This window comes from Pomacea canaliculata, linkage group LG1 (assembly GCF_003073045.1).
Source record: "Pomacea canaliculata isolate SZHN2017 linkage group LG1, ASM307304v1, whole genome shotgun sequence".
NCBI lineage: Eukaryota > Metazoa > Mollusca > Gastropoda > Architaenioglossa > Ampullariidae > Pomacea > Pomacea canaliculata.
Window position 1 is genome coordinate 24,180,880 of NC_037590.1, and position 12,285 is coordinate 24,193,164.

At 36.2% G+C, this 12,285-nt stretch overlaps 1 protein-coding gene across 2 annotated transcripts; it reads left to right on the plus strand.

Moving 5' to 3' along the window:
* The first annotated feature begins 4,436 nt into the window (after positions 1-4,436).
* Positions 4,437-11,895, plus strand: LOC112575010 (acyl-CoA desaturase-like). Of its 2 annotated transcripts, none has more exons than XM_025257713.1 (5): positions 4,437-4,567; positions 5,800-6,032; positions 6,699-6,829; positions 7,014-7,219; positions 7,871-11,895. In XM_025257713.1, the coding sequence occupies exons 2-5, from the start codon at positions 5,822-5,824 to the stop codon at positions 8,292-8,294; spliced, it is 972 nt and encodes a 323-aa protein (XP_025113498.1). In that variant the 5' UTR covers positions 4,437-4,567; positions 5,800-5,821; the 3' UTR covers positions 8,295-11,895. The 2 variants fall into 2 exon arrangements, with proteins under 2 accessions (XP_025113498.1, XP_025112701.1); XM_025256916.1 differs by having other exon boundaries at positions 4,485-4,639.
* The last annotated feature ends 390 nt before the right edge of the window (positions 11,896-12,285 follow it).

Genomic DNA, 12,285 nt, shown 5'->3' on the forward strand with positions numbered 1-12,285 from the left:
TGTTTTTGTTTTGGAACAATAAACTGCACAGCAACGCACTCGCTGCAAACGCTAGTGTAGTACATGCGGGGAATATAGTTGTCCGCTTTGCATTCCCAGAAGCCCTTGCGCGGCTAGATCGTGACGTCATCTGTGGAAAGCGCTATTGCGCCTGTCATTGTGACAGGTCGCTGATGTTGCAAGGCCGTGAGAACAGTATTTCATCTGCGTTAGTCGACTGCTTATGACCGCACTGCACATCTGCATCATGTTGCCGTCGGAAGACCCGACGAAATCACTTCACATTTTTTATTATTATTTTTATTTGTTAAATGCCTTCACGTGACAGATAACGATGGGGCAGAGGAAATTTGGCAAGCACTACACACAAGCTATATAGATATGACCTTTAAGCGTGTCCTGGGAAACCGGATGAAGGGAGTAAAGGTTCACCGAGGATGACAGCAACGATGCAAAAGTTTAAAAATAAAACTACAAAACAAAATCAACAACAAACAAAAAACTTGGCATGATCTAGCTGGCCTAACGTACTTCCATTGCGAAATCTTATGAACATTGCACTTCATGAAAGTGACAAAGCATGATATAAGAGGACGGTACAAGGGGCTCACCACCATTTGGATTTACCTTCTGAGCATTCTCTCCTCTTCCCCCTCCTCTCTTTCCCCCACTACTTTCCTTCCCTTTACTCCAACTCTCATAGCCCCAAAGACTAGTGCACGTGCGCATTTGACTGCGTAAAAATTGTTTACTGCAATATGTTTCTTGTTTGTGCCTGACTAATGACCCCAGAGTCCAGAGTCTATAGTACGCACAATCTGATGGATGACAAAAGCTTTGCCCATATAATATTGTAGTGTATTTTACTTGTCTGCCTGTGCGATACTATATGGCAACAGTTCTGAATTTTAACTCGTGTGGACCTAGACATGAAGTGACTCATGGCACTGCACGAGAACAAAGTACAGAACAGCTGTCATGGGATCTGACCCTTAGCTCGCTGTATGTCTCCTACAGTCCTACACTACAGAGTCAGATAACATCAGGATTGAAGAGGGGGGAAATGTTTAGTGGCAGCAGAAGAAAATAACAACAATATCGATAATGATGCTGATAATTGCTTTGCGGCTTTATGTGGCAAGTCTTTCATACACTCTTAAACATCACAATAATAATATTTATTATTTATGTAGCATATTTCCGAAATAGATCATCAGGACGTTTCGGAAATAGGAGAAACGCACACACACGTTACACAAGCAGTCCGGACGTGGTAGGAGGAAGTCATCGGTTTTGAAGACATAAGTTTTGTTTCGATTCAAAGGTCAAATAGTCTGAGTGACAAAAGCTGGCGGATGTTTTGTTCCAAGTTGACCGGGCATGGAAGGGAAAACAGATCTCTGTCCGTACAAGTACTTCAATAAGTCATATTGTAAGTTGAGCCTCAAGTTGGAATGTAGCAAGTTCCAGAAACTCGTTCGATTGCGATAACGGGAGCCTCTTCTTCATTGTTTTCCGCACCAAACTCCTTCCCCTCACCCAGTAGCTGTCCAGCAGAAGTGGGCACCCGATTCATCGCTGAGAGTTAAAAGCAGCAGAAGAAATTTTCTTCCTTGCTAGAAGCGAGAGTTTGGGGTATAAATAAAGTTGTTACTAAACTTTGATAGTCTGTGACCCTAAGACCGTCCTAGCTGACCATTCTGTCAACGCCACATCCACTAACTGTGTACTCTGGATCTTGCTAGCTTTGGAACAAGTTTACACTAGAGCTCCATGTTACACGACCATTTGTTACGTTGTTAGCAAAACAGTTCTATTTAATTCTTCAGCCCTAATTCCATCGGAGTGTCTCTCTTTGGAGATTCACTCTTGAACCACAACTGCTGGAATATATAATCAGAACCATTAGACCAGTTTGTCCGTTTATTGATAATCATGCTGTTTTGCACCAGTTTTGATGAGTAAAGTAGTATTTAAATAACGAGACTATATATATATATGGAGGTTGATGTGGTGTTTGACCTTTGATCACGCCCAATTGTTTATCCGATCCCTACAAAAATTGGCAGGAATATTCGTTTTGATTACGCGAAGTAGAAGGGTGGGTAGTCATTTCGCCCCACAGCGTAAGTCAAATCGACCCAGCATGATCAAATCGTCCCAAGTAAGACCACGATGCATCGTCCAAACACCAAAACACGAATCGCTCCAGGCCAAACACTGACGAACATATATATATATACGGCTGAGGAGAGGTCTGTACGCAGGTAAATCACCCACGTTGTGAATACTAAACATCATGATTCTTTACACTTGGGGATTACACCCAAGGGGTGAATGAATAAAATTAATGTCTATATAATGTCTAATGCCCGACCACTGTGTACACTGCTGTAGTGAGATGTGCAACATGCTAAATGAATATTCGAACATCAACATCTCTGCATATAATAATAATAAAGAGGATTTGTAAAGCTTCCGAGTAGACTCAATGCGCAGAAAAAGTCAAAATACAAATTAAATATAGCACATCCTCAAACACAGACTAAATATATTATAACACATAGCAACAGACAGAAACAGAAGCAAAAAAGTACTACATTTAATATGAACCTCCAAACTAAAGAATAAATAATGAAATAAAACTGTTGTTTGAAAAAAAATTGCTTAAAGTGAAAATCACGTGCTCGCACCGTTATGACATATTCTCTGGATGTGTATTAATTGCCATGTGATATTCATATATATGTTCTCTGGATGACCATGGCTCTGTTTGAAATAGGCAGCTGAGCTCGCATTTCTATAGTGTTCGAACAACGTACGGCTTCTTTGGTAATATCTGACATTAATAGCTACTTGTGTCATCGGTTATCAATTCGTCTTGAAAATAAAAGTACAGCTGGATTAAGTGACAGAAAGCAACCTGAAAAAAACTGTACCATGGGTAGTCTGGTATAAGCAGTGTTGTCCATAGGAATGGGAATCCCATGGGAATCCCATGGGAAACGTCCCATGGGATGGGATGAGATGGGACAGCACACATTTGTATTTCCCATGGTAGTTGATACTTGATATTGTAAAATAAATTTACGATGAAATTTGCATTGTCGGACTTTTTAAGCACAGGAAAAATACTTTTTTTTATTCCAGTTTCATTATGCCATGACTTTGTTAACATGTGTGCAATGCGCAGTGTTGTCCATAGGAATGTTATTACCATGGGAAACGTCCCATCGAATGGGATGCGATGGGACAGGCATAAATTGCCATGGGATGGGATGGGATAGAAAAATATGTCCCACGGACAACCCTGGGTATAAGTCATATTTCACAGTTCGATTCGTATTTTAGATAAATAACAGAAAGTATCAAGATTGGTTTTCGAGGTAAGAAAACCTATACACTTCTTCGGTCTTTTTCTCTCCTAATAAGTGTCAGCTTTTTTCACACTTTAACTCAATTAATATATTCTTCCTGAACATCTTGACAACTCAATTTTTTGTTGTCTACGTGTTCCACAGATCCAAACTGCGTTTATTTTGGTGTTTCAAAAACATTTTTTTACTCGTGTGTGGCTTGCCGTGTCAAATAAGACATGCTGCAGCATATATTAGTGATAAAACAACAGTAAAAATGTGTATTTTATGTTTGTACGTGTTTGTGCCGGTGAGACAAAACGGACCTTACTAAGAGTACAGCAAATGTCTTCATGCTTATAAGGTCGGGTGTGAGTCGATTTCGTTACTTCTGCAACCGTTTTGCTTTTTTATCTTTAAAGTAATCATGTAAAACTCTTAGAGCTTGCTAGCTAGTTGAAGCGTTATGTGCACCATTGTTTTGGACAGAGTGGATGGCTAGAGGTCATAAGGTCGTAGAGCACTGACCGTAAGATTTTAGGACTGCACCCAAATTTTAAAAAAAGGTTTTTTTCTGAGCAGTTCTCTACAGTTTTATTCTTATATATTCAAAACGCGTCAAAATAAAAAAAAATATGCATCTATGTATCGCCATCCGAAAGTACGCATTTTTAACAATTTATATAATTTCTCTGTTCAGTCAGTGCGGAGAATCTCAAGGACATACCGTGGTCACAAGAAATATTTTGACTGATTTGTTTTAAAATAAAGTTATCCGTAGCGCTAAGTTCGCGAACATTTCACGTGACCTAATAAAGTCAATTTAAATGAAACAATGACAGCTTTTCAACTTTCAGTCGCGTTCTTCCCCCGACTTTGCATTTACCACGTGGTAGGGTTTACCGGTATGGCTGGGGTTCGAAAGGGTTTACGTTTGGTGGTCTGCTATCATTATAAAATAAAGTTTTAAATGTTCTTTTCTATAAAACAGTAAAATAAGAGTATTAAAATGTTATTTATAACATCAGTTATAATAAATATACGTGATTTTGTTGATGATAGAAATTATGTTAATGTATGTCACGTACACAGCCCGCCTCTTCCATTCGGGGCTCCAGCGCAAACACGTCATATGGCCCAGTTATCACGCCACCAGCAAATCAGCAAATAGCCTGCTTCACTCATCAGCTCAGCGTCGTCTGCTCTGAAGGGTACGTGTTTACCGGCATTATTCAGTTCGCGAAAGGACACGTCTGGATTATAAGCATTTCGGCTAGAGAAAGGTAACACCGTGAAGCATGTTTTGTTGTGCATGTGTGCCTATTTCGAGAATGTGGGAAGCTGATCTAATCAGCATCTTCTGATACTAATAATTCTCGTCAATTATCCTTGAAGACGTGTTTTTAAAAAAATATTATTTGTTTTTGTAGTTTTGGCAAAAGCAAATTTAATGGCTTCAGATTGTAACATTACACTGAGTAATTAATAATTTAAATATTACTGAATGGTGTAGTTTTTAAGTTGTGGTTCAAGGTTATTAAATACAGACGACCTGTCACACATTACCAGACCGCCACTGGCTTCGTGTGAAGATATTCTGTTTAAACAGGCAATTGAAGCATTTGGTGGCATGTCCGCATATTTTCATATCCGTTAATCCATTGTAAATTCATTGTTAATGTTAAGAGCTTTTGCTTATGAACATAACACATCCAAAATCCAGACATCGATTTTTTTAATGATGCGTGACAATATGCCAGAAGTCCACGAACTAAACAGTTTGAGTTTGATTTTTTTATCGACTTCGATGTAGAGACAATGATCACAAATAAAAAGAAGTTGGTAAGAAAAGACCCTACATACATTACTTAAAGGGGATAAATTATGTTTCACCAGTACAACGCACTTTGCATAATTAAAAATGAAGAACATAGCATGAGTACAGCTTCAAACAAACAATGCGGTTTTGTTTTGGAAAGATAAAGGCACTAGAAAGAGTTCAGCTTAAATAAAACAGACCGGGTGAATGGCTTATCAAGGCATGAAAAATATTACAAATTTGTCAGTGCGAATCAGGTCATCTGCAGATAAGAGTCTGATGTAGAAGTCTTTGTTCTACCAACCACTTTAAGAGGCCTATTGAGTTGAGGAATGCAGCTCCAGTATATGATGATGATGATGTCTATTTGTAATGCGCAGGTATCCATATATATATAAAATAGTATTGATTGCCTTTTGAAATTAGCAGTCACCATACCAGCTTTTATGACAGGTTTAAATTTTACTAGTTATTGTAGGGTATACTTCCTTCTACAAACCAGTGTGACTGTAGCTCTAATTACGATAGGTAAGTGGATAATAAAGTGGTTGAATATGATATTAGGTAAAAAGGAATTTGTCAAAATTGTTTAAATGGCAAAAAATTATATTTGTTTAATGGCAGGTGGACAAAGAACTGAATAATTATGGCACCAAAGACGCCAGTTGTGGATGTGGCATCACCAGAAGGGTTGGAAGATGAGGTAGAACCAGTCATCACTGAAGAAACACAGACTCAGAAACGCCCTCCTCGTGTCATTGTTTGGCGCAATGTCATTCTGTTTATGTTTCTTCATCTAGGTGCTCTTTATGGGATTTATGTTATTCCCCAGGCGCATCCACTTACATGGCTGTGGAGTAAGTTCACATTGGTACCAGAAATTTTTGCTATGATTTGACATTTGCTTATCATTTAAGGAGAGTCAATAACAGTGGAGACATTTTAATTAGTTTGCCTTTTTCCCTTTTTGGTATTGTAAATTTAAAAATTGCCATCTATGTAAACTGTGACCCTGGCCTACAAAAAGAAGAGCAAAATAGGTATTCTTGGTTTTATGCAATATTAAACAGCTCATTGTTTTATTTTTGTGAGTGGTACAGTGCTTGTTTTAAGGTAATGATCTCTGTGAGATTTATGGTGGGATATGTGTAACTCTTGGAAGCAGAACTATTCTATAAACATTCACTTAAAATATGCTGTAAAGATTAAAATATTTTTTGTCTTCACACAAGAGAAAGGGGCCCTACAAATTCAGTTATTATTTCTCAGTCCTTACAGACTGAAGACCATTGCAAATAAATTCTGTTATGCCTTAAGTTGTTTTAAACAAAAGCAGTGATTTGTCTCATTTCAAGATGCAACTGCTTTAAACAGATGGATTTTTTTTTCAGTAAGGAGGGAATAAAGCAAACAACATTATAAAATCTGTCTTGTGCTGAGTAACCAAATTTGTTATCTGACTATTCAGCCATTGATTCAACTCAGCTCTTTGATTGCATATGATCACATTTGGTTGCTTGCAGCTTGTGTGATGTATGTAATGTCAGGACTGGGCATTACAGCTGGAGCTCACAGGCTATGGTCACATCGTTCCTACAAAGCCAAGCTTCCCATGAGAATGATTTTGGCCATTTTTAACTCTATGGCTTTTCAGGTGAAAAACTCTTTATATTTCTTTGGGGTTTTTTGGGGTTGTTTGTTAAGAGTAAGTATTTAAATTATTAAGAATTATATACACATTTATCTCAACAAAATATGATGCAAAGATTACATGTTTAGTGGGATTCTTAAACTGAAATATAGCAACTTACGGCATCATGTATATGTGTTTTTCTCAGAATGATGTCTTTGAATGGGCGAGAGACCACCGAGCTCACCACAAGTATTCTGAGACGGATGCTGATCCACATAATGCAAAACGAGGATTTTTCTTTGCCCACATGGGGTGGCTGCTTCTTCGAAAGCATCCTGACGTTAGAGAAAAAGGAAGAAGCCTTGATCTTTCAGATTTGTATGCTGACCCCGTGGTCATGTTTCAGCGGAAGTAAGCACATTTTATCATTTTATTCCTGAAAGCAAACTGGAGCTTAAATGTAAACTATAAGCTGCATGTCTTTTTTTTGAATTATGATTTTAAAATCTGTGTTGTGTCCAACACAAAAGGCCAGGATGTGTTTTTAAAGGACAATTTTGTAGCATTAGGCATATAGATTGTGTTATGAGCACAAGACAAAATTATGATTTTCATTGTCCACGGTAATTTTACTGCATATGTAGCACTATATAATAGAAGTCCAAGGTAACTAGCTTTTCATTATAATCTTTGAACTTCTTACTTGGTGAAAGATTATTTCACAGACAGTAAAATGGCAAACAATATACTGATTTGAAGATATAGTAAATATAGTAAGTATATTTTTCAAAGTAACTCTTTTATTATGGGTTTTATTATTATCTACTGTGTTGATTTCTGCTATAAGCAAAAATGTGTGGGAGCTCAAGTATTTTACTTCTTATGCCTAAAAGCTGCTTGAAAAGATAACTTAAAGCGATTGAAAAATCTCTTTAAAATATCATTCACCGTCACCCTTGCATTTTCTTTAAAAAGTTAAATTATTTTGAACACTCATTTCGAAATTAAGATTTAAAAAAATTAATATTTATAGAAAAGAACTTACCTAACTCATATTTACAGGTACTACAAGACGTCGGTGCTTTTGTGCTGCTTTATATTGCCTACATTTGTACCTGTCTACTTCTGGGGAGAGAGCTTGTCCGTTGCATTCTACCTGCCGGCTGTTCTGCGCTATGCCCTTGTCCTGAATGCAACCTGGCTCGTAAACAGTGCTGCACACATGTGGGGGAATAAGCCATATGATAAGAATATCAATCCAGCTCAGAACCTAATGGTTGCATTCAGCGCTGTGGGTGAAGGCTTCCACAACTATCATCATGTCTTCCCACACGATTATTCTACCAGTGAGTATGGATGGCATTTCAACATCACAACAATGTTTATTGACTTTATGTCATTATTTGGTCAGGCATATGATCGTCGCCGTATTCCCACCAAAGTTGTGGTACAGCGCAAAGCCCGCACAGGTGATGGTACTAATTAAAATTTGTATTTTCGGTCTGATGCATTGTGCAGGACTAATCTGGATGGGTATTCTTTTTGGGTATTTTAAAACAATGTCCAAAGTAAGAGTTTGAAAAATATTTAAGAAGTGATTAAAGATTGTTTTGGTACAAGATAAGTTTGTGAATGATGTGCAACAATTCAGAATCTTTCTATTCTATCTTAACAGCATGCTTTAGATTTAGTATTTGTTTTGTTTCATGTAAAAGTCAATAGTGGACAACAACAGTGTTGCAAAGCTGTACTTAGCTTGTTTAAAGCTACATTTTTTCACATCCTTGCTTCTTGCAGGTGTAATAATTTATTTCTATTGCACAAACATTTTGATATTAAAGGGTGGCCACTTTACAAATGCAAAATCTCTCATTTAAATCATGAAAAAATGGAACAAAATGCCCAGAAATTTAGAAGAGAACACTTAAATGGTTCTACCATTAATACTCAAGCTCATGGTAAGTAAATTTGAGTATTTTTAAAGACACGTGCAATTTCAATAAAAATGATGGCACTTACATCTTTGTGGTAGGAACTTAATTCATTCAAATCTTTGACACCTCCCATCCCCTCTGGATTTATAAATTGTTCATTGTTTACCCATGGATTATAAATGTCTGCATTCTGAGGACTAGTGGATATGTTTAGGACATGTATGAAAGAGCTTGCCCATCGATGAATCGGTGAGTAGGGAAAGCTTTAGGCATGTCTCCACAAAAAAAAAAAAAAGTAAATTGAAACGCTGAACTACTTGATCTTAATCAAATATTGTTTTAAAAAATTTGAAATTGTAAATGTCATTAGCTGCTTCACCTCTTTCAACAAGCCTTGTATAGTATAGAATTTAATACACAATTTAAAAAAGTGCTTTAGATGGCTGCTTATTGCATATTACAAATGATCATTTATATAAGAGCATTTTATAAGCTAAGTTGTGGAAGATTTACTCAACCAGAAAGTTTTTTTCAGTTCATATGAGTCTTGCAAGTGCAGGTTGTTTCAGTAGGCATGAACTTTCAGAAAATAACTCTTTAATGTCCATGTTTAGTGATCATTGTTAAGGCACAAAATTTCCATGAGCTAATATAAGCTCTGCAGTGCTTTGAGAGCTGTACATCCACATTATGTCTCAACATTTTTTTAAATTCCATCTTGTGGGAGCTGGTGATGAGGCAAAAGGAACCAGTTTCAAGATTAATACCAGAGATTATCTTAAAGATCAACTATGAGTTTGTAGATTATGTTGATGCTACTGTAGTGCAGTTGTAAAAGGGAATGAATGGTCTGTACTACATCCTATACCACCATTTCAGTATTAAGAAATGTTCACCAAAACAATTGAATGCTGGTATCATAAAAATTAAGTGGCGAAATGCCATTGTTTGGTCAAATGACTGGCATTGTAGAATTAGAAAAAATTTTTTGTATAGTTATTGTCGGGATTATAATCCAGTTTGAAAGTGTGGAGGCAAAAAAAAAAAAACCAAAATATTTCTAAACCAAAAAAAGGTAGATGAACAGTGGATGCATTGTTTTCAAGCCTTAAATGATTTGGTTATGAATGTGTAGTTAATGTTTGCTAAACAGCACATTAATATGCTAAGAGATTGATGATACATATTCTTGATTGTTTATATTATTTTATTCTCTTCTTGCCCATTTAAAAATATATGTGAAGAATGATTTGTGAAATTGAGATAAAAGAGGTTACATATATAGTTTTTTTTATTATTATTAATTTAAATAAATTTTACCATGATCCAAGAATAGATACATTGAAAATTTGCAGTTTGTAAAAGTTTATCTTAAGGGTGCTTTATGGTCTAGACCTGATCTTTGAATCAGGTATTTCTCATTCTAAATGTTTTATTGTTTTAAATTTATCCCATCCCTGTTGTGGAAGCACATCTTTGTTGTCTTTTTTGACTCATTCTATTTAGATATTTTGATATTTGATGCGTCTTTTCTGTTATATCATTTGAAGAGACACGAGGAAGGTGTCTTTGATTCATTGCAGTTTGCTTTGTCCACTTGTGCCTCTTTCAACAGAGTGCATGATTGTCTTTATGCACCCTAGGGAAATAACTGCTCTTTGATGTTGATGGAAAGACAACTGGGGCATGTTTTTGTCTTCTTATGTTCAAACTCTTTTTGAAGCTAAAAAGACTTTTTTTTTCAAGACTGATTTATTCTCATTGTAAAATGTGTGTATTGTTTCTTATTTCGAGGCGTTTGATATTCATTTTAAGGTATTGATTTAAAATGACAGTTAAAGTAATCAGCATTTAATTATCAAGCATAGGCCTTAGAACCTTAAGTTAAATGTTGTATTTTTATTTATTCAAATATAAGAGACAGGCATTCCATAGCTCCTTTCAGATATTTAAGCCTGCACCACAGGCATGTCATAAGTTAAAAAAAAAAATACAACTGCCCAACATTCCCATGCCATCGCCTGTCATATTAATTGTAGTAGTAGAAAGATTATGTGAAGCTAAATTGAGCTGTTTAACAGTTGGATGTGAGTGAAGCTATGTTCAGTGAAAGATGCATACCCACCTTAAATTTGTAAACTGCTGTTAGCACATTTAACACCTAGTGTTATGTTGATCTCCCTGCTTTATTTGCTGTTTACTGTTGCAAGATAGAATAACAGTTGTTGGTAGCTGCTTATCAGAAATAAAATTGTGGGCTTTTTTAAGCATACATATACAGGTAGGACCACCAACCTTTTTTTTACAAATTAACTTGAACCTGTTTTATAGCCATGTCTTATGCAGCTTGTGTGTACTATGTGACAGTTGAACATGCTTTAAAAAGCTGAATTTTGGTAGTTGGAAAGAAACATATCACAGTTAATAAAGTGTTTGCAACACAGTTGCCTCTCAAATTGAAAGTACATTGTCTGAAGAGTTCTTTATTCAATATCTTAAGTCTTGTTACATTTATCAAGCATAGAGGAGAGATTGTGATTATTCTTAATTATGAAATTTGACGCTTCTCGAAGATGCTATGACAGCTACCTTTTTTTTTCTTTTCCTTTTGAATGCTGGTTTTCCCAAGCTGTTTTTTCAGCTAGTTTCGCACACTGCTGGGTGATACACTCGAATTCTGAGTTTGGCTACTGAAATTCAACGATGACTCGGATTGTACTGACATGTCAAACAGCAAAACTAAAACCACAGGAATAAAGGACTGTTGATACACTCCCATTTTGGCCATCTTCCCAAAACCCTGCAAGGTTCCTCTGAGTGGTATGGTAAAGAAAAACTGGTTGTCTGTGAGACTAGAAAAGATTACTGTAAAAAGCTTTACTCTGTGAAATTTGCCAATGCACCCACTTCCAGAGTTCCAATTTCTTGATTTTGGGGGAAACAATATCTGTAAAGTTTTGAAAATCTATACAATTCTATTGCCTTTGGAGAGAAGGGTTTGGAGACCTTTTATATGTAAACTAAATTGCTCTCAAGAACATTGCATTTTGTATAACTGCATACAAACAGTATGTGAACAGTTGCATGTAGATCAATTAAAAAATTTCTTTAATTATTTTGCGTTTTTCGAACAATAAAGGTCTTTGACATGTTTGATATTGTGTTTGCAAATAAAAGTATTATGTTCAGAAAGAACAGCAGACACCAGTGTGGCCCAAAACAGGTAGTCTTATGATGTGGTATTTTTAATTTGCATAAACAGCCTTAACTGGTGTATCACTAAACATTGAAGCTTGACAAGCAGATTGCTGTGCAGTGTGGATTTTTTAAAATTGTATAGTTGGTGAGAGAAACCACACTAACTGTAATGGTAAACAAATATAACATCCATGAGTCATGCAAACTGTGCCTTCAAGATATTTTGACTGCTATAGAGTCTTGTAGTGGATTGCTTCTACAGAGAAAATGAATCAACACTGATGAGTGTAAGCTAGTTATGAACTTTGGCATCACGATCTTCCCTACTGTTACTCATCTCTTTTT

Bases quoted from the DNA above. Each gene is read 5' to 3' on its own strand.
- LOC112575010 (XM_025257713.1), top strand. From the start codon at position 5,822: ATGGCACCAAAGACGCCAGTTGTGGATGTGGCATCACCAGAAGGGTTG. The intron at 6,033-6,698 runs GTAAGTTCACAT...GGTTGCTTGCAG, and splicing joins TCCACTTACATGGCTGTGGA to CTTGTGTGATGTATGTAATG. The intron at 6,830-7,013 runs GTGAAAAACTCT...TGTTTTTCTCAG, and splicing joins TTAACTCTATGGCTTTTCAG to AATGATGTCTTTGAATGGGC.